The sequence below is a fragment of the Mesoplodon densirostris genome, chromosome 19 (genome assembly GCF_025265405.1).
Source record: "Mesoplodon densirostris isolate mMesDen1 chromosome 19, mMesDen1 primary haplotype, whole genome shotgun sequence".
Lineage (NCBI taxonomy): Eukaryota > Metazoa > Chordata > Mammalia > Artiodactyla > Ziphiidae > Mesoplodon > Mesoplodon densirostris.
The window spans coordinates 15,571,533-15,595,306 of record NC_082679.1 but is presented as its reverse complement, the minus strand read 5'-3'; the positions used below and the strand labels follow the sequence as shown (position 1 = coordinate 15,595,306).

At 37.0% G+C, this 23,774-nt stretch overlaps 1 protein-coding gene across 5 annotated transcripts in view; it reads left to right on the top strand.

Moving 5' to 3' along the window:
* The window catches only part of LOC132480575 (zinc finger protein 14 homolog), a 219,344-nt gene that overhangs the window by 58,523 nt on the left and 137,047 nt on the right, over positions 1 to 23,774 (top strand). Inside the window, exons 7-8 of one of the 5 annotated variants that reach the window (XM_060084873.1) lie at positions 8,543 to 8,860; positions 8,933 to 9,750. The exons of 1 other annotated variant lie outside the window; for it this stretch is intronic. In XM_060084873.1, the coding sequence (XP_059940856.1) occupies positions 8,543 to 8,860; positions 8,933 to 9,750 (1,136 nt within the window). Of the gene's footprint in view, positions 1 to 8,047; positions 11,002 to 22,801; positions 22,914 to 23,774 lie in introns of those variants that run through there. 3 more of the 5 variants (XM_060084874.1, XM_060084872.1, XM_060084869.1) reach the window with 3 other exon arrangements.

Genomic DNA, 23,774 nt, shown 5'->3' with positions numbered 1-23,774 from the left:
TAAAAATTTTAAGAGCCCTGATTCATGAATTATTTCAGAGTCACTCCTTTATATTTTATCCATATCACTCAAGGCTGGCGACTTCACATTTATGAGAAAAGTGTCGTTATGATACTCAAAAGTGTGACTGTGACTGTTCAATCAGGAGCAAGGCTACAAGTGACACCTGCTCAAAGGTACCCGTACAGGTTGTGATTCTAGAGAACTCTAGCAACTCAGTCTTGTAGTTTCTCTGTATAACCTAACTTCTGAAAATACGATACCTTCTGTTTCCCATTTTTTGAAATGCATGGAGCCTTTAAATGGCATGATGAGTTTGGCTTGAGATGCAAATTACAAATACTCTTTTTTCCATGTGCTCACATGTATGTATGTGCTCCAGTTTCTAAGCCAAAGGGTCAGCGTTACTTTGTTCTTTTTCACAAGCCAGCTTTGTGCATCCCCAGGAGCTGCACTTTCCTTATCCTTCAACTCCTTTGAGGGTCTAAGGGCTCAGCCTGAATTCTGGGATGCTGCTTTGACCTTCAACAATAACATCCAAGTCCTATGTTAGTATTTCGAATTTTAAAGTCACCAATTCAAACAAGAAGAGCAATGAATGATTGAGGAAGAAATGTAAAGGAGGTGTTCTCCAGGTGAGTTAGGAAGAACCCAGCAGGTATGAATGGAATAAAAGCTCATTACAGTTATTCAGTAAGTTTACAACATCTGAAACTTTTTTTTTTCCTGCGGTACGCGGGCCTCTCACTGTTGTGGCCTCTCCCGTTGCGGAGCACAGGCTCCGGACGCGCAGGCTCAGCAGCCATGGCTCACGGGCCCAGCCGCTCCACGGCATGTGGGATCTTCCCGGACCGGGGCACGAACCCGTGTCCCCTGCACCGGCAGGCGGACTCTCAACCACTGGGCCACCAGGGAAGCCCCTGAAACTTTTTTTGAGGAGATTTTCTTATCAGCCCGCATCCTTTGGAGTGAAAATTGCTAGGAATTCTTTAGATTCCTAGGTAACATTTCCACCTGTTCTTCCTGGATTGGTGCTCTTTTCTCAGATTGTGGAGGACTGGGTGCCTCTCTAACCTCTATTCTGGACGCCAGCCTCTCTACCTCATTTGCAGTCTCAATTTTATGACTTCTACAGTCTAAATTTCGTGCTTCTCCCTCTCACTAACATTCTCCATTTTTTACTTCTCCCTATATGCCTAGACTCCTTTCCTTCATTCAGTCCTTCTTGCCAAGGATTATAGATCTGTAATCTTTCAAAAACTAGCACGTAGATTCTTTTCTTTAAAATTTAACTATCATTTCTCCCTCCTTCTATCGTTATATACCTCAGAGTTGAATTTTACCCCCTTATCCTTATTCCTTATTGTCTTCTTACCTCCAGATATCATAGTATAACTCTTCTCCACCTCCTGCTTTTTAACAATAATGCAGGCCTGGAAATGAGTGCTGACTTCCTACTAGTTCAATTCCCTGTTACTTTTAAAGAGAAATAGTACTATTATTTTTAAACTCTAATACATATACTTGATAGAAATTAAAAGAATAGATATGTCTCCTTATTCCTGGCTCTCAGTTCTCCATTTCTGCTCCCTGGAAGCAGCAATTATTAACATTGTATGCTTCTAAATGTTTTATGAGTATACAAGGAGACTTTCAGGCAGAGCAGTGACATGATTTGACTGTGACAAGATTACTGTGATTGCTATGTTGAGAAGAGTTGTAACATATATCAAAATGCTCAAATGTTAAGCAAACTCAATGTATTCTGTTCAAATGGTGACCTGTTAAGAGCAGAGGTTAGCAACTATACCCTACTATGTGTTTTTGTAAAAAAGTTCATTCATTTTCTTATGGTCTGAGACTACCTTCAAGCTACAGTGCCTGAGTTGAGTTGGCATCTGCAGATACGTGATATGTAAAGCAATGAAACTGGACTAAAAAGTGTTATCAATCATGGTAAAACTAAGTGACTATAATAAACCCCAAAATGTGCTGGTTTAAGGAATGTAGGAATTCATTTCTTGGTCACATATCAGTTATGTGGTGAGTAGTCAAAATTTGCATGGTAGCTTTGGTCTTTGTGGTACTTTAAGATCCAGATTTCTTCCAGGTGTCTCTTTATCATTTAGTTGTGGTTGAAGCTGGATCAACAATGCATCCTGGTTCCAGCCTGGTAGAGGAGAGAGCAGTCACCACTCTGGGGGGGGCGGTCAATAAATTATTTTGTAAAGGGCCAGGTAGTAAGTTTTTTAGGCTTTGTAAGCCATAGGATCTCTGTTGCAACTACTCAACTCAGGCATTATAGCAGTTTGTTTGGCATTAGAGCATTTTGATTTATACTTTGAAAATACTTTTTAAACCATAAGATAAATGCTGGTTGAAAGGACCATTTTGCCTGGTATTCAGACAGTGTTGCCTAGTTCAGTTCAGGACTGTCATTTCACAGTATAAAAAATTCAGTTTTGGGAGGGTGGGAGGGAGGCTCATGAGGGACGGGATTGGGAGATATATGTATGCATATGGCTGATTCACTTTGTTGTGCAACAGAAACTAACAGCGTTGTGAAGCAATTTACTCCATTAAAGATGTATTTAAAAAATTCAGTTTTAAAAAAAAAATTCAGTTTTGATAAGTATGTGTGAAGGATGTTGATACAATCCCTGTAAAAATACAAGGGGCTTTAATTACCAAAGAGACATAATTTATTGTGTTTTCTTTTGGCTTATTAGTAATACAGAACTTAGTCCTGATCTGTTGAGCATCATGCTTTTGCAAATTTAATGAATTTAAGAATTGGAAAATTTTAAATATATAGTATTACTGTACTTCGTTAAAAGTTTAGTAAAATTCACATCTTAAGCCATGTATACCTGGGACTTTGGGATGATGAAACGTATGAATGATTATCTCTTTTTTTCCTATGTTTATTTTTCTGTTTAGATTTTCTGTCTTTTCTGGCCTCAGTTTTCAGAGGTTATATTTGCTACGTTTTCAAATTTATTTGCGTAGGGTTGAGCAAAATAATCTCTACAATCCTTATTTCCAAATAATCATTTTTTATTTTTGTAATTTTGCTTTTATTCTCTTTTAGTTTTTCCCTAAGAATCAACTCATGAATCTATTATTACTTCTATTTTTGTTTGTAATAATTAATTTCTTTTCTTATCTTTACTAATTTTTCTGTTTTTCTTTTATTTACTTTTCCTTATTGTAATTCCTTAGTTGGAATGTTTATTATGATTATTTCTTTTAAAAATAATGTAAACATTTATGCTAAAACTTCTCCAAGCATTATTTTCAAATGTGTTCTGTGGGTTCTGGGTTCTGATATACATTGTATTCTGAATAATATTCTGAACATTACACAATTTATTTTAATTTCTTCTTTGACCAAAGAGTTTGTTCAAGCCAATAGATTTTGGAATTTACATGTGAAAGATTTTCATTTTTCTAATTTATGACTTTATATTTTTTTTTAGTCAGTATTTTATCTATCCTTTTCTACTTTGTGGAATATTTGAGATTTTATAGGCCTCCTGTGTGGACGGATTTTGAGAATGTTCTCTGAGCATTTTAAAAGATGGTTCGCTATCTATTTTCAAGATGCAGAATAAACTAGTTAGCTCTATATTATAAATAAGTGCATATTTTTATTTCATGTTCCCATTTTTTATATGTTTGCATATTTCATGGATTTGATCTCCTAGGTTGAGAGAGGTAGTCTTCTCAGTTGCTAATGTGTTTTTGTATCTTGGATTATTTTATATATTCATGATTATCTTCTTTATTTTATCTTTAGTCTTTATTTTCACCATTTCTTATATATTGTTTTAGATTCATATCTTGTATATATATAGTTTAGGGGGGTTTTGCTATATCAGTTGTTAAACTTTAGCATGAATCAAAATCACCTGAAGGGCTTGTAAAATACAGATTGCTGGGCCCTACCCACAGGTTTTTTGATTCTGGAGGTCTGGTTTGAGGCCTGAGAATTTTCTGTATGATCCTATCATAGCTCTTTTAATAGTTATTTTTATTCTAGTTGCACTTACTGACAGAAACAATATGGTTGGTATTGATTCTCTGATTTTATCCTATATACTGTTTTAATTGGGGAGGGGGGCATGCGGCACAGCTAGTGGGATCTTAGTTCCCTGACCAGGGATTGAACCCATGCCTTGGCAGTGAAAGCATGGAGTCCTAACCACTGGACCTCCGGGGAATTCCCAACTGTTTTAAATTCTGCCTCATCTTTTATCTTTTGTATCTTTTGCTGTAGGATCTTTCTTTGTTTTGAATATATGTCTTTTTTTCCTGAAAATTTGGAAACTTTATATTTTTTTCTTATGGTTGCCTTTATATTCATAATTTTCTTAGTCTGCATCCTTGATTTGAGACAATATCTGTTTACTATCTGTTACCAGGAGTGATGTATATTTTCTACATTTTACAATACATATTTTCAGTCTCCCTCTTCCCTTCACTGCACAGTTGGTGATTATGATTGTTATTCTAGCTTTAAATAGTAACGGTTGCACTGTTCTCACCTCCCCCTTCATATGTATGAAATTCTTTGCACCTTTGCTGTTGATTGTGCAGTGACCCATCTATCAAAATCCTATCCACTGGTCAACCTTGAACTTCATTTTTATTAAACTGTCTCTCACTTCTAGCCCAATCTCTCTAATCTCTGTATCTCCATCTTCTATTGTAGCCTCCAGAGCAACTTGGATCTTAAGTATATACTCTGTTAGATTTGTATTTTTCGCTTTGATGTCTAAGACATACATTGAAGCTTATTGGCAGAAAGGCCAGTTTTTTATCCTTGTCTGCATTCTTGAGCACAAATAAGATGTTTTATTTTGTGAAATGTCTACTCTAGTTTTTCTCCCATTTTAAAAATTAAATTGTTTATCTTTTTATTATTGTGTTTCAAGAGTTCTATATATTCTGGATATAAGCCCTTTATTAGTTTCTCCCAGTCTATGGCTTTCCTTTTTGTTTTCTTAACTGTGTTTTTTTTTTTCTTTTCTTTTCTTTAATTAATTAATTAATTAAAATTTTTTTGGCTGCGTTGGGTCTCCCTTGCTGTATGCAGGCTTTCTCTAGTTGTGTCGAGCAGGGGCTACTCTTTGTCATGGTGCACGGGCTTCTCAATGCGGTAGCTTCTTGTTGCAGAGCACGGGCTCTAGGTGTGCAGACTTCAGTAGTTGTGGCACACAGGCTCAGTAGTTGTGGCTCATGGGCTCTGGTGCACAGGCTCAGTAGTTGTGGCGCACGGGCTTAGTTGCTCCGCGGCATGTGGGAGCTTCCCGGACTAGGGCTCGAACCCGTGTCCCCTGCATTGGCAGGTGGATTCTTAACCACTGTGCCACCAGGGAAGTCCTTAACTGTGTTTTTTGAAGGGCGTTAATTAGTTTTTAATTTTGATGAAGTCTACCATTTTTTCTTTTATATTAATAATTTTAATGCTTATGCTGAGGTCTTTAATTGATTTTGAGTGAATTTTTGCTTATGGTATGCAGTGAGGGTTGAGGTATTTTTTCTAGTTATGGAAGTTATAGAACTGATGAGTGGCAGCATATTACTAATCAGTTCTTGAAATGATTTATAAGAAAATGAGGATATAATTTTAAGACAGATAGATCAGGATAATGTCCAAGGTTTGCAGTGAGTGGATGGAAAACAGTTATAAAAGAAAGGATTTAGAGAGAGGCCAAGGAAAGTGCTCTTGACAAGAAAAGAGCTTGGGTGCCAGTATATCAGGCATAATGAAAGGAGAAAAATAAATGAAAATTGAATTTGATGGCAGTGACAGTTTCTGTATCAAGAAATGATAGTATCAATAATCAAAATAGAGATCAAAATCAGATTTGGAAGCAAAAATGGCTATTTTCTGGCATATTTTCTTTCCCATTAAATATATGTGTACTTTGCTGTTTAGCCCATGTGAAACTCAGTTGTAAGTAGATAAAAAGAGCCCTGTCTATAGTTATTATACAATTATAGACTGAGTCAAGTTAAAAGGCCCAAGTCTTCAAGATCTCTGTAAGTATAACAAATAGGGGCTTTTAAAAGTCAAATAGGATTATAGCTATGCTTGCTCCATTCTTCCTCACCCGCAGTTTTTGTTCCACATAGATAGCCACTTTCAACTCTTTTGACTGTGTCTGTTGGTGTTTATTCCCGTATTTTATACAGCTATTTTACCTATTTTAAATGTAATCAATTTAATCATTATCAACATGCTAATATGAAAGATGGGGTTCAGAAAATTTCCTGCATTCATTTTTCTTCATATTTTCTCTGAAACTCCTTTCTCTGGTGCTTCATATTTTCTCTTGAACCTCCTGGATTCCTCCACTAAACTACTAATTTCCCAGTCATTACTCTCTTTCTTTATTCCTTTCTCCCTTCCTTCCTTTTATTTTTTTATTCTGGGAGATATTCTGGAATTTTTTTCCCAACCTATTGAATTTTTTTTTTTTTTTTTTTTTGCGGTATGCGGGCCTCTCACTGTTGTGGCCTCCCCCGTTGCGGAGCACAGGCTCCGGACGCGCAGGCTCTGGACGCGCAGGCTCAGCAGCCATGGCTCACGGGCCCAGCCGCTCCGCGGCATATGGGATCCTCCCAGACCGGGGCACGAACCCGTATCCCCTGCATCGGCAGGCGGACTCTCAACCACTTGCGCCACCAGGGAGGCCCCAACCTATTGAATTTTTAAGGTTGGCACCATACTGTTTATTTCCAAAAGCACTTATTTATAGAATCCTGTTAATATTTCATTGCTATATAATCTCTTAGCTTTCTGTGATACTAATTACATATTATATGTATGTGCTCTTCTGTTCCTTGCCTTGTTTTTTCTTATTTGTTTGATCTTTCACATTATGGCTTTTGTCCAATTTTTGTGATCTTTAACTCTACGTTAATACATTGAGGTGCCAGAAAGATTATTGTAATCTCTGTGTCCATGGGTGGGTCTTGTAAAATGGTGGGCTTCACTGTGCAGCATTCAGTCAGATATCTAAGTTTTTCTTTTATATGACTCCAAATGTCAGTATCTATAGGTGTTCTCATGATCTGCTCATTTTTTCAAACAAGAACCCTTCCATTATCTAACAACTACTAGCATTCTTAGAGTCTAGCAGAAGAAAGAAGTTGGGAGCCTATACTATATATAAACTTTTACTCATCCCCTTCTTTCAGTATGGTACTCTCATCTACTTTCCCTGTCATCACTAAATTTGGAGTTTCTCAGTTGTACTTTGTCTGGATAATAAATTCCTATTTCTTTCCAGTTAGGAGAATTGGGTGTATCAGCTGCTCCTTTCATTTTATAAGCCCCACCTTCCACTCTCATGCAGTGTCTCCAGTTATAGTGCCTTTCTGTTGACAGCTGTGTCACAGATTACCTTGCTTCTAAGTGGCATCCTCATCTGCTAGCATTTTATTTAAGTCACTCAGTTCGGCTGTTAATTTACAGTCCTTTATTTGCTTTCCTTTCAAGATTTCCTAATACTTCTATTCACTGTTGTCTCCTCAACCTTTTAGATTTTATGAGTAATGCCCTTCATCCCGTATTGTCATTTTAATGGAGTTTCAGGAAAATGTAGAAATAAATATCTTATTTAACCACATATCCCTTATTAATACTCCTATCATTTTATTTTTTAGCCCTTCATCCTAGGCTTTCCAAATGTTACGTGTTTGTCTTTCATCCTGTTTGTCACCTGTTCTTTATGTTTTCCCTTACTTTACTGATTTATAAAGTATACATTGTTTCATTTAAAAGCAGTTTAAGCTACATACACCCATGGATGTTATTTGCATTTGAGCTTTCTTTTATACTGGTAGGTTAGGTTTGAAATAAAGAGTCTATTTTTAAATTGCATATTTTTGAAATTTTATTAAAAATAGTGGGAAATTTACAAGTGTGATATTGATGATGATGATAGCTACTTTATTGAATTTTACTACATGCCAGGCATTAAATATTTTACAGTTATTAACTTTTCAATGATGATTTTTTTGTACTCCTTTTTAGAAAAGGCCTGGGAAATTTATAAGTAAATAAAGACACAACAGGAAAGACTTCTGGGTTAAGTCTCATCCTTCTCCGTGAAAACACAGCTAAAGAAAAACTCAGAAAACTTAGGTAGCAGAAAAGTATTTCCTCTGAGCACAGACATTGATTCTTTAAGACTACTCCTCTGTGTATGGGACTCAGTTTAAATGAGTTGGAACATTTAATTTACACTTAAATATGAGAGAAGCTGTCTAAGAAAGAACCATTAAGAATATAATGAGGATGCTATATTTCATCCCAATTTGTAATCAGCTAATCACAGGATAACCAATGTGAAAAGTCTTTCATCATATATTAAACTTTGTTAGATAGCTGAGAATTACTATTGGAGAGAATCCATATGAATTTACTGAATGTGGAAAAGCTTTCATCCATGTCACATGTCAAGAGATACTAAGGAGTTCTTGTTGGAGAAGGTATCTGTGCATGATAAGAATGTTGGAAAGCCTTCAGCCTGAATCAGATCTCCTTCAGCATGATCAAATTCATGCTGGAGAGAAACCTTATGAATGTAATGAATGTGGAAAAACATTTAGCCTGAAGCAAAACCTCATAGAGCATAAGAAAATGCATACTGGAGAGAAATCACATGAATGTAATGAATGTGGCAAAGAATTCTCTCGAGTCTCATCCCTTACTCTACATTTGAGAAGTCATACAGGAAAGAAACCATATAAATGTAATAAATGTGGAAAAGCCTTCAGCCAGAAGGGAAACTTGCTTACTCATCAAAAACATCATACTGGAGAGAAAACTTATGAATGTGGGAAAGCTTCTATTCAGATGCCAAGCCTTACTAAACACCAGAGAAATCATATTGGAAACAAACCCTATGTATGTAAGGAATGTGGCAAAGCCTTCAGTGGCAAATCATATCTCTCTGAGCATGAGAAAATTCATTCAGGAGAGAAACCATTTGAATGTAATCAATGTGGAAGAGCCTTCAGCCAGAAGCAATACCTCGTTAAACATCAGAATATCCATAGTGGAAAGAAACCCTTTAAATGTAATGAGTGTGGAAAAGCCTTTAGCCAGAAGGAAAACCTCATTATCCATCAAAGAATTCATACTGGAGAGAAACCTTATGAATGTAAAGGGTGTGGGAAAGCTTTCATTCAGAAGTCAAGCCTCATTAGACACCAGAGAAGTCATACAGGAGAGAAACCTTATATATGTAAGGAATGTGGAAAAGCCTTCAGTGGGAAATCAAACCTCACTGAGCATGAGAAAATTCATATTGGAGAGAAACCCTATAAATGTAATGAATGTGGAACAATCTTTAGGCAGAAGCAGTACCTCATTAAACATCACAATATTCATACAGGAGAGAAACCCTATGAATGTAATAAATGTGGAAAAGCCTTCTCTCGAATCACATCTCTCATTGTACATGTGAGAATTCATACAGGTGATAAGCCTTATGAATGTAAAATATGTGGGAAAGCCTTCTGTCAAAGCTCATCTCTTACTGTTCATATGAGAAGCCATACAGGTGAGAAGCCCTATGGTTGTAACGAATGTGGGAAAGCCTTCTCTCAGTTTTCAACTCTTGCTCTGCATATGAGAATCCATACTGGAGAAAAACCTTATCAGTGTAATGAATGTGGGAAAGCTTTTAGCCAGAAGTCACATCATATTAGACACCAGAGAATTCATACTCATTAAAACTCTATGAACGCCTTGAATTTGGGAACACCTTCAAGAGAATTCATATTAAACAGTATATCAGAAAATTCATTTTACAGTAAAGTCACATGAATGTGGAAAATCCTTCAGCAACAGCTCAAAATGTAATATACTGAGAATTTAATAACTATCACAGTATCATGAAAACCTACACCCCCAAGACCCCCACAAAAAAACATTGTTCCTGCTGTACTTTTAGGAGCATTCTCATTAAAGTAAGGATCCAGTCATGGACACTAATCAACATGGTTCTGGAAGGCCTACCTGATGCATTCAGACAAAGATATGCGAGGTATTAAGATGTGAAATTAAGAGACAGAATTGTCATTTTTTTGTTATATGTTTTGCTACATGTATAATCAAAATTATTTGCTTTTGATGCAGTAATAGAAAACAAAGATTGTGACAGAATATTATATCCAGAAACATGCATATCTTCATGGGGAATTGGCAATTGATAGAGGTGGTAATCACAAGTTGGTAGGAAAATCTGGATGATTCAAAAAATGGTCTCAGGGTAATTGACTCTTCATATGGAAAAATATTAGATCTTTGCTGTTGTTATACATTAAAGTATTTATTTAAAAATCCAAAAGTGTTGTGAAGATTAGAATGCAAAGAGCAAAACTTAGTAATATAAGAATTTTATAGGAGAATTTTTTCAAACCTCAGGGTAGGAAAGAATTTCGAAAACAGATTCCAGAATACCCACTCTTAAGTATACATACATATAGCAAAGAAACTGATACATGTACCCAGGGAGTCCTGTACCTTTATGTTCATTGCATCATGAGTTATATTAGCAAAATATTGGAAACAAATGTCTGTCACTTTTGAAATGGATGAATAAAATGTGATGCAGTCACACTGTATAATATTCTCTAGTAGTTAAGTATAACAAATTAAATCTATATGTATTAATAGAGAAAGATGAAAATCATGTAGAGTGAAAACAAATGAAGTGAATATATTATAATTATACCTGTATGAATTTGAATTAAATCAACACTAACCAACACTAGTATTAAAGCATTGGTTATGGGTGAACATTTTTATGTAAAACTATGAAGAATGGATTGGAAGAATACACTCAATTCCCAAAAGTGGTTGTCTCTAAAAAGAAAGGCAGTAGAAGGGAAATGGGGCCAAACATGGTAGTTAAAGGATACTTCAGTTTTGTATCTAAATATCTATCTCATTATAAAGAAATAAAGATTCCAAGTAAATAAAACGAAATATTAGTTAATTCTGAATTGTAATAGTATATGAGTTTAGTCTATTGTTTATGCTGTTTCTTTTAAACTTCTGAAAATTAAAAAAGATAGGGATAGGAGTAGGGAATCTATATGGAGTACATGTTATAGTGGATTCACATTCCCAGTTAGATGCAGATATTTTACAGAAGAAATTTCTACAATCATATCTTTACTATAAAATATGAATTTTTAAAATTGGAATGGTAACAAATCTGGTTATTTAAATTTACTCTCAAATGTCATATCACTAATCTCTGTGTGGTCTCTACTGAGACCACAGTAGATTATAGCATGATTTTGCAACAGGTGATTGAATCACATACATTTAAGGATCATATCACTTAGTAATAAATGCACAGACTTGTTAGAGATAATTAGTTTTTCAGGAACATTTATCAGAAATTTTAATAGTCCACATAACCAGTATTGGCATTAGAAATTTGACATTTTTTAAATGAGGAAAACATGTCACTCTTACTTTTTTTTGTATGCCATTGAATAAAACATCAACTCTTGCATTTCAGCCTGAGTTTTAAACTCAGACTATTTTTTTCTCTAAGCTGCCACAGTCATTCAGTTTCCCCCACCTCTAGTTTGTTTGTTTCCTTCAGGAAAATGGCACTGAAAACGGAGATCTCAGACCTAAACAGAATTCTTTTATTAAAAGCAAATCTTTTTGAGGATTTTTGATTCCTTTCCACAATAACTTGACATATAGAAAGCAGTTCTCTTTTTGAATAGTGATAAAAAAATGAGTATGTAACACAAACCTTAGGCTGCTTTCAAATATATCAATTTCTTTTAAACTCAGAATAATACTATGCTACTACAACTATAGCACTGCACGGCTTATTAGCATATTTGAAGGTTGGTCTTGAGATAAGATTATAAATGCCATAGGTTGACTTTGTGAGGTAATGTATCCAAATAAGATACATGTATATCTATGTGAATCTAAATTATCCTCTCTTTTCTTCCATTTCTCATTAAGCATTCTCTCATATTCCTTAAGTGTTATCCCTTTGTGCTGGTGCAGTTTCAACTGCGTTGGGAATTTGTGCCCCTAACCCCTGCATTGTTCAAGGGTCAACTGTATATCCAAAGGAAATGAAAACAGGATTTCAAAGAGATATCCGCACTCCCATGTTCATTGCAGCATTATTCACAATAGCCAAGATATGAAAACAACTTAAGTGTCTGTCAATGGATGAATGGAATAAAAAGACGTGGTATATACACAATGGAATATTTTTCAGCCATAGGACTATTTCAAAGGAGCAACAGGATTAGTTTTCAGATTCAACTCTTTTGAATGTTCACTACTTTGGACTTTAACTTTTGAGTGGTTTTAGTTTAGACTTTAAACAGGAAATATGAGTGGAAGGAAAATTTTCTCAAATTAGGTATATCTTATGCTGGGTATTTCATTATTCCTTATTGCAGAATCTCTGTGATGGGTTTTATTAGACAGTAGAACTAAGCATAATTTGGGATGGAAAAAAATTATAGACTGATGTAGTAAACCAGAGCTGAACAGTAGCTAAGAGAGTAAAAATACATTTTATTCAGGACTATATCAATAGGGGAAAAGAGACCTCAGGCTCAATTCTGAATACATCATGGACAAGTAGAAATTTATAGCCAGGGAACAGGATGAGGGTCAGTGGATGAAAAATTCTCAGAGGAAACATCAGGGGTAAGGGTGGTTCTGGCTAAATCAACCTAACAGGATTCTTGTTGAAGGCAGGCCAGCATGATCCATCATCACTTGGGGGATGGTGGATGATGAGGAACCTGATCAGATATCAAGAGTGATCAGATGTCAAGGGTAGAGGGTTCTAGTTCAGCTGACTTGTAGCAGAGTTCTTGCTACATCTAGATTTCATAATAAGTGCACAGATAGACCTAGGAGATGGTTCAAGAATCTGACTAAAGTTTGGTCAGGCAAAGAACCTTTGTCACAGGATTGTTGGCATTTGGGCAAAGCAAGACCTTGGGGTTAATTAAACTAATGTGCTATGAATGACCCAATTCAGAGACTTCTGGAGGAAAATTATACATTTTCATTAGCAGTCCAAAAGGATGCCCCAAGTAACGGGTTGGTAGTGGGGCAGTGGTCTCAGGAAGATGCAAGCAAGGCTATACTAATAAATTGTTGACTCCAGAGGGTTTTGGCCATACCCGTTAACAGAACAAAACCTGGGGAACGTTAGTGAACAATGCTTCTTTCCCACTCATCCATTTTTCAAGAGGAGAGATTTTCCCTAAATATTGGCTTCTTGCCTTACCTCTTATTTCACTCCTGGAAAGGTGGAGCAAAATAGCTGATTAGAGAATTTATTGCCGCTTAGCTCCAAATTAACCCTTTGTTGCCTGACCTGTGAGAAGAGATCTTTCTTTTTAAACATTTTTTCTTTCACCAGCTAGCATGATGTTTAGTTTCGTCATTAGAGGGTGCTGGAGAAACAATGCAGCAGGAAGGAGTTCTTGGTTCAAGTGTGGCTCTCTCTCCAAGTTCCTGAAAATAGGCTCTCTTCTCTACTGCTTGGTTCCATAGTTTTCTCCAGTACAAAGTGCTTTTCTGGCACAGCTTTCTCCAGCATTTGGCCACCGTGTTTTCTCTAGTTCTTTACTCAGTCACAGACATCATAGCCAAGCTCTTCAAACAAATGTGTCTGTGTCCCAGCCAGGGCTCTACTACCTATACCCTTTCTAAAGCCCTACAGATGCACACTTGGGGGCCTCATGCCGCCAGCCATCTAGCAAGCCAGTACCTGGCCTTTATCAGCTGACAGCTACCAGGAGCTGTCCTGGCCCAAGCCCTACATGGATATATGCTAGGTACCTACAAAGGGAGGCCTCTATAGCTCCACATTCCAGTAGTGTCCATAGTGATGCCCCAACTCCCTCTACATGTCTGTCTATCAGCTTCTGCTCATCTCACTGCCTGGTGTAAATCATATCTGGGGTCTGAGCAACTGAGCAAACTTCTCTGCTATCGGTGATCTTTCATGAAGTATGAACCCCTCCCCTTCCAAGTTGGTCCTTCCTTAGGTACACTGCCTCAGCCCCGGAGACCCTTGAGTCCCTTTCCGTCTCAACAGTATATAAAAATAGCTCTATATAATTACTATTATTGCTTAATAATTCTTTATATTAAACTTACCTGTTTCAGTTACTGTGTAGTTTCCTGTCTTCTGATTAAACCTATACTGCCCTGGCCCTGCTTCTTTTCTCTTCTGCTGTGGAATCTGCCTGTCTGCATAGAGCACAAAGCATGCATTCCCAAGCCACGCCTTGGGACTGGGTATTAAGAGTCTGTTTTTTCCACTGTCATGATTCACTAAGCCAGTCTATTTATTTCTGGAGTCCAGTCAGGAATCTCATTGGACTCCCACATGAACCATCCTCCAATTTGCCTTTATCTACAATAAAGGCAATATTTAGCTTCCATATGTCTTAACACTTTGTCCCAAATCTCAGTTGAATAACAATTCATGGGAGGAAATGGGGTGATCTATACTTGGCCTCTTCAGAAGCCCCAGCACACAATGTCACATGATATAAAAATGTTACAGACTATCCTACGCTTTTATGATCTTGCTTATAGTGATTTCCATAAATAGCTTTTGGGAGGAGAAAAATCCAGACTTGCCACAACATGATCTATAAGAATGAATGAGAAAACCCCATGCTCACTTTCCAGACCAAGGGGACTTAATACTTGGACCCAAGATGGTTGAAACCATGGAAGAAAAGTTTCTATTAGGCAGCAGTGGGATGGACAGAACTGGGTGTTAAGAGAGAGGACTGAAAATGATTAGTGAGCATTTCCTACTATACTCAAGCCTCTAGTCCGGTTGTCACACTCACATTTTGCTCACTCAGCCCCCTCAAAAGGTAGACTCAGATTAAGAAGCCAGTGGAGGTTTGAGTTCAAGATGTTGACATAAGAGGCTCCTTAATATACCACCTCCCACAGACACACCAAATCTACAGCCACCTATGGAATAATTCCCTCTGAAAGAAATCCAGAAAAGAGCTGAGTGACTCCTACATATCAGGAAAATGAGAAAAAATCCCCAGTGAAACAGGTAGGAAATTCTGAGACACAAACTCGCCATAAACCCCACTGCTGGCACAGTGACACACAGTCAAGAGAGAACCCAACTCCCAGCTTCTCCCTGAGGGGTAAAAGGTTTGGACCACATATCTGGCACCCTAACTTTTAAGAATTCCACCTGAGAGAGAGACCCCCAAAATATCTAGCTCTGTAAGCCAATGAGGTGTGTCCACAAGACTCACAAGACGATAGTGAACTAAGAAAGAGTTCTTAACAGTCTTGTGAAGAATCACTGTGGCTATTATTCCAGGGCTTGGTGCAGAAGCAGCAGACTAATTTTGTCTTTTAACCTTCATACTAGATTTATAAGTGATTAACCTACCACCGTTACAACATTAGATTATTCTGAACTTAACTAAATAGTTACCTTTACCAGTGAGATTTATACTTTCATATGTTTTCCTATTACTAATTAGCACCCTTTCTTTCATCTTAAAGAAGTTGGCCAGACAGCAGCTTTTAAAGTATGCAAATATAAACTTTCCTGGTGGTCCAATGGTTAAGACTCTGCGCTTCCATTGCAGGGGGCACAGGTTCAATCCCTGGTCAGGGAACTAAAGACCCCGCATGCCCCATGGTATGGCCAAAAAAATTAAAATTTAAAAAAAAGTAGCAGATATACCTCTTCTGGGGAAGACTAGGAGGTGGGTGTTTCTGTCTGCTCCCTCTGTATTAACCCCTGGAGGAATAGCCAGTTAAGAACTGCTTAGTTTTGTTTTGGTTTTTTGCTACCATCCCATTGAACCCATGAACACAAGCACCACTGGCCACCAGAGTCAGGCTATAAGGAATGTGTCCTCTGGACAGTGGCCACCATAACCAGGGTGCCAGACTTGTGCACAAGCTCCTTTCAAGAAGACTCCAGCATGCAGGTGCAGAGGGAGAGCATAAAGATGGGGCCAACTGGTGTCCTGGTCTCTGGGGAGAATTGCAGTTAACCCCTATATATGTGTTAAATTAGAAGCATACCCCTCAGGCCGCAGCTTTTAAGATGAGCAAGTAGGCCTCTTTCACTGAAAGACTGGAGTTTCAAATAAACAACCTAACTTCACACCTCAAGAAACAAGAAGAAGAACAAATTAAGCCCAAATTTAACAGAAAGAAGGAAATAATAAAGATCAGAGTAAATAAATAAAGACCAGAAAAACAATAGGAAATATCAACAAAACCAAAGCTGATTTTTTAAAAACATAACCAAAATTGACAAACCTTTAGCTATACAAAGAAAAAAAGAAGACTCAAATAAATAATAATAGAGATGTTACAACTGATACTACAGAAATACATAGGATCATAAGAGACTGCTATGAATATGCCAACAAGTTAGATAATCTAGAAGAAGTGAACAAATTCCTAGAAACACACAACCGACCCAGACTGTACTGAGGGGCTTCCCTGGTGGTGCAGTGGTTAAGAATCCGCCTGCCAATGCAGGGGACACAGGTTCTGGTCCAGGAAGATTCCACACGCCGCAGAGCAACTAAGCCCGTGCACCACAACTACTGGGCCTGGGCTCTAGAGCCCATGAGCCACAACTACTGAAGCCTGTGCGCCTAGACCCTGTACTCTGCAACAAGAAAAGCCACCACAATGAGAAGCCCTCTCACAGCAACGAAGAGTAGCCCCCACTCGCCGCAACTAGAGAAAGCCTGTGCACAGCAACGAAGACAGAATACAGCCAATAAATAAATAAATAAATAAATAAATTTTAAAAATCTATAAAAAGACTATATTAGGAAGCAATAGAAAATCTGAACAGGCCAATAATGGGTTAAAAAAAGTGAATTAGTTATTAAAAACCTCCCAACACAGAGAACCCCAGGACCAGATGGTTTCACTGGCAAATTCTACCAAACATTTAAAGAATTAATGTCAATTGTTCTCAAACTCTTCCCAAAAACTGAAGAGGAGGAATATTTCCAAACTCATTTTACCACATCAGCATTAACCTGATACAAAAGCCAGAAAAGGACAAGAAAAGAAAACTGTAGATCAATATCCCTGATGAATGTAAATGCAAAACTTCTCAACAAAATATTAGTAAACTGAATTCAAGAACACATTAAAGGATTAAACATCATGACCAAGTGGAATTTATCCCTGGAATGGAAGGATGGTTCAACATTCACTAGTCAATAAATATGATACTCCACAATAATAGAATAAAAGGTTAAAATCACATGATCATCTCAATAGATGTAGAAAAATCATTTGACAAAATACAATGTCCTTTCATGATAAAAACCCTCAAGAGGGGGCTTCCCTGGTGGTGCAGTGGTTAAGAATCTGCCTGCCAATGCGGGAGACACGGGTTTGAGCCTTGGTCCAGGAAGATCCCACATGCCACGGAGCAACTAAGCCCGTGGGCCACAACTACTGAGCCTGTGTTCTACCACCCATGAGCCACAACTACTGAAGCCTGTGCTTCTGGAGCCCATGCTCTGCAACAAGAGAAGCCACTGCAATAAGAAGCTCGTGCTCCACAATGAAGAGTAGCCCTCGCTCGCCACAACTAGAGAAAGCCCATGGGAAGCAATGAAGACCCAATGCAGCCAAAAATAAATAAATAAATAAAAAAATTTAAAATATGTTAAACCCCTCAAGAGATTGGGTATAGAGGGACTATACCTCAACATAATAAAGGACATGTATGACAAAACCACAGCTAACATCATACTCCACAGTGAAAAATTCAAAGTTTTCCCCTATGATCAGGAACAAGACAAGGATGCCCACTCTCACTACTTCTATTCAATATAGTACTGGAAGTCCTAGCTAGAGCAATTAGGTAGGACAAAGAAATAAAAGGCATCCAAGTCAGAAAAAAAGTAGTAAAAGGGTTTATTTGTAGATTATATAATTTCTATATATAGAAAATCCCAGACAACCATAAAAACTGTTGGTACTAATCAACAAATTCAGTAAAGTTGCAGGGTATAAAATCAACAAACAGAAATCAGTTGCATTTCTATACAATATCCATGAAACATTTGAAAAAGAAATATCCCATTCACAATAGTATCAAAACCAATAAATATCTAGAAGTAAATTTAACCAAGGAAGTGAAAGATCTCTACAATAAAAACTATAAGACTTTGTTGAAAGAAATTGAAGAAAACACAAACAAATGGAAAGATATCTTGTGTTCATAGATTGAAAAAATTAATATTGTTAAAATGTCCATACCACCCAAAGCCATATATAGATTCAATGCAATCCATATCAAAATTTCAGTGGCATCTTTCACAGAAATAGAAAAAACAATCCTAAATTTTGTAGGGAATCACAAAAGACCCCAAACTGTCAACACAATACAAGAAAGAAGAACAAAGCCAGAGGCATCATACCCCCTGATTTCAAACTATACTACAAAGCTATATAGTATAAAACAGTATGCTAGTGGCATAAAGAGAGATACATAGCCCAGTGGAATAGAATAGAGAGCACAGAATTAAACCCCAACATATATGGTCAACTAATATTCAACAAGGGAGCCAAGCACCCTTGGTTTGGAATGGGGAAAAGGATAGTCTCTTCAACAGATGGTATCGGGAAAACTAGATAACCACATGCGGAAAAATGAATTTGGATCTCTATCATACATGACTAACAAAAATTAACTAGAAATGAATGGAAGACTTAAACATAAGACTTGATACAATAAAATGCCTAGAAGAAAACATGTAGAAGAAGCTCCTCAACATTGGTCTTGGTAATCAGTTTTTTGGATAGGACACCAAAAGCAAAGGCAACAAGCAAAAATCAACAAGTGGGACCACATCAAATTTAAAAGCTTCTGCATAGCAAAAGAAACAAAATGAACAGCAACCTAAAGAATGGGAGAAACTATCTGCAAATCATATATCTGATAAGGGGTTAATATCCAAAATATATAAGGAATTTCATACTACTCAATAGCAAATAAATCATCTGATTAAAGAAATGGGCAGAGGAACTACATAGATATTTTTCTAAAGAAGGAATCCAAATGGCTAACAGGTACCTGAAGAGATGCTCAACACCACTAATCATCAGGAAAATGCAAATGAAAACCACATTGACACATCACCTCACACTTGTTACAATGGCTATCATAAAGAAGACGAGAGATAACAAGTGTTGACAGGGATGTGGAGAAAGGAACCTCTTACACACTGTTGGTAGGAATGTAAATTTGTACAGCCACTAAGGAAAACAATATGGAAGTTCCTCAAAAAGTTAAAAAATAGGGTTCCCCTGGTGGCGCAGTGGTTGAGAGTCTGCCTACTGATGCAGGCGACATGGGTTTGTGCCCCGGTCTGGGAAGATCCCACATGCCGTGGAGCGGCTGGGCCCGTGAGCCATGGCCACTGAGCCTGCGCGTCCGGAGCCTGTGCTCCGCAACGGGAAAGGCCACAACAGTGAGAGGCCCGCATACGGCCAAAGGAAAAAAAAAATAGAACTACTATATGATCCAACAATCCCACTTCTGGGTATATACCCAAAGGTAATGAAAACAGGATACTGAAGAGATATATGCACTCCCATGTTTACTGCATTGTTATTCACAATAGCCAAGATATGGAAACAACCTAATTTCTCTTCAACAGTGAATGGATAAAAAAGAAGTGAGATATATATATATATCTACATACATACACACACACACACACAGTGGAATATTATTCAGCCATGAGAAAGAAGTAAATCCTGTCATTTTCACAACATGAATGGACCTTGAGGACTTTATGCTAAGCAAGAAAAATCAGAGAGAAAAAGACAAATACTGTATGTTATCACATATATGGAATCTTAAAAAAGCCAAATTCATAAGAACAAAGAGTAAAATGGTGGTTACCAGGGGCTGGGGGCATAGGAGAGAGATTAAGGATACAAACTTGCAACTGGTAGATAAATACGTCCTGGTGACCACTGGATCACCATTAGCACAGTACATTAGCACAGTACAGTGATTATATGCAACAAATTTGTATTATAAACATCACACCAGCTAACAGACTAGCTGTTAATAATTCCCACCACAAAAACGAAATGATAATTATGTGACATGATAGAGGTGCTAGCTAATGCTATAATGGCAATCATATTGCAATATATGAATGTATCAAATCATCATGTTGTATACCTTAAACTTACACAATGTTATACATCAAATATAATTCAATGTAAAAAAAATTAAATTCATAGTTTAAAAATTCCAAAAAGAGAAAATTCCAACCCAGATGGTTTTGCTATTGAAGTCCACCAAATAGTTAAACAATACATAATGGGAATTCTGCATAATCTCTTCCAAAAAAACAGAAGGGAAAATATCCTAACTCATTTTATGAGGCTAGCATTACTCTGATACCAAAACCAGACAAAGACAGTACCCCCCCCAAAAGTGAAAGCACAGACCAATTCCCTTGTTAACATAGACACAAATCTGCTCAACAAAAGTTAGCAAATCAAAACCAGCAATACAGTATGTATCACAAGCAAGTTGAGTTTATCCTAGGAATGCAAATCTGGTTTAATATTCAGAAATCAATTAATGTAATCCACCATATTAAACTAAAAAAAGAAAAACCATATGATCATATCAACTTATGCAGAAAAAGCATTTGACAAAATTTAAGGTCTATTCATAATAGAAACTCTCAGCAACCTAGGAGTAGAAATGACTTTTCTTAACCTAATAGAGGACCTAACACTAGTGGTTAAAGATTGAATGCCTTCTCTCCCAGATCAAGGATAAGACAATGATGTCCACTCTCATTGCTCCTATTCAACATCATACTGGATGTCCTAGCCAGTGAAATAATAATAATAATAATACCGCAATGTTCACTGCAGCACTATTTACAATAGCCAGGACATGGAAACCACCTAGATGTCCATTAACAGAGGAATGGATAAAGAAGATGTGATACATATATACAATGGAATATTACTCAGCCATAAAAAGGAACAAAATTGGGTCATTTGTAGAGATGTGGGTGGACCAAGAATCTGTCATACAGAGTGAAGTAAGTCAGAAAGAGAAAAACAAATATTGTATATTAATACATATATGTGGAATCTAGAAACATGGTACAGATGAACCTACTTCCAGGGCAGGAATAGAGACGCAGAAGTAGAGAATGGACATGTGGACACAGGGGGGAAGGGGAGGGTGGGACAAATTGGGAGATTAGGATTGACATATATACATTACCATGTGTAGATAGATAGCTAGTGGGAACCTGCTATAAAGCACAGGAAGCTCAATTCAGTGCTCTGTGATGACCTAGATGGGTGGGATGGGGGGGTGGGAGAGAGGTCCAAGAGGGAGGGGATATATGCATACATATAGCTGATTCACTTCATTGTACAACAGAAACTAACACAACATTGTCAAGCAATTATACTCCAATAATAATAATAATGATAATAATAACAACAATGATAACAGTATGAAGAAGGAGAAGGAGAAGCAGCAGCAGAAACAGAAGCAGCATACTGTGGAACACAGTATGGTGGTTCATCAAAAAAATTAAACATTTAATTACCATATGATCCAGTAATTCCACTTCTAGGTACACCCACAAATTAATTGAAAGCAGGGTGTCAAAGAGATGTTTGTATACCATGTTCACAGCAGCATTACTCACAACAACCAGAAGATGGAAACAACCCACATGTCCTTCAAGAGATAAATGGATAAACAAAATATGGTATAAACATACAATGAAATATTATTCAGCCTTCAAAAGGAATGAAATTCTGATACAGGCTACAACATGGGTGAACCATGAAAGCATTATATACTAAATTAAATAAGCCAGGCACAAAAGAAAAAATATTGTATGGTTCTACTTACATGAGGTACCTAGAATAGTCAGATTCATAGAGACAGAAAGTAGTATAGGGGTTACCAGAAGGGAGGGGGGATCACTAATTATTGTTTAGTGTGTACAGAGTTTCAGGTTAGGATGATGAAAAAGTTCTGGAGATGGATAGTGGTGGTGGTTGGACAACAATGTGAATGTACTAATGCCACTAAACTATACATTTAAAAATGATTAAAATGGTAAATTTTATCTTATGCATAATTTATCACATACACAAAAAAGATAGGCCTAGCATGGAAACAAATCTGTTGGTCATGAGTCAGTAAATGTTGCTGAAGCAATCGTAGTGGGATATAGTTGCTCAAAAAGAAAAAAATTACAGATTAAGAGAAGATGGTCATAACAGAATCCTAACTTTAAGAAGGCAAGTGGAAAACCAATTCACTAATGTTTTTGTTGCTGTTATTATTTGTTTTAGTGATCAGAGGATTAGAATTAGAAAAATGAAAGAGAAGTTTGAAGGAAGTCAAGGAAATTGTCAACAATGGGGTTGTGGGCTTCCCTGGTGGCGCAGTGATTGAGAGTCCGCCTGCTGATGCAGGGGACATGGGTTCGTGCCCCGGTCCGGGAAGATCCCACATGCCTCAGAGCGGCTGGGCCCGTGAGCCATGGCCGCTGAGCCTGTGCTCCGCAATGGGAGAGGCCACAACAGCGAGAGGCCCACATACCGCAAAAAAAAAAAAAAAAGAAGAGGGTTGTGATACCTTTCTGAAAAGAAATGTGGTGAACACAAAGATCTTGGATGTGCATCATCATAACTAGATCTGTAGGATAAAATCCCAGAGGTGGGATTGCTCAGTCAAAGGATAAATGCAATTGGAATTTTGAAAGATGCTGCCAAATTGCCTTCCAAATAGTTTGTACCAATCGGCAGTCCCTCTAACAAGGTAAGTTTTCAAATTTTGGGAATATTTGCCATTCAAGTCTATAAGAAACAGTATCTCTACATAGTTTTAATGGCATTTATCTTCTTATGAATGAGGTTGAGTGTATTTTCATATACTTGAGAACAATATGTAGACTCTGTTCTGAGTATTTTTTGTTAATCTCGTTCTGTTCTTATTGGGTTATTAGTCTTTTTTGTTTAATCAATTTTTTGCGTGCTCCTTATATACTAGGGAGATTAGCTATTTGTTTGTAACAAAAAATGCAAATTTTTTCCAGCTTGTCACTTTAACTTTTTTTTTTTTTCATGTAGTAGCAATGATCAATCTTTTATGTCTTGGTTCTGGGATTTTGAAGTTAGGAAGGCCTTCCTCATTCCATGGTTATAAATTAATTCAAGTTTTCAGTCTTTGTAATTTATTTATTTATTTTTTTGTTTAAGTTTTGACCCATTTGGAGTTAACTCTGGATTCAGTACATGGCATAATCTATTTTCTTTTTTCCAGAAAGGCTACCAAATTTTTCCTATTACCGTTATTGAAAAGTCCATTTTTTCCAACTGATTTGAGATGCCCCATTCACCAGACACTAAAACTCTTTATTTGGTTCCATTTTTGGATTCTCTGTTCTGTTCCACTGGTCTGTCCAGTCAGATAACAAGCCCGCATTATTTCAAATCTTGAAGTTTTAGGGTATGTTTTGTGATCTGGTAAGACTAGCCCCAACTGCCTCCCACTGCCTTTTTTCCCCCCAGATACACTGTCTATTCCTACCTTTGTCATTCCACTTGAACTTTAGAATAACCCCTATTTAGAAAAATATATTCTTTTCAATGGGATCATATTAAATTCATAAATTAATTT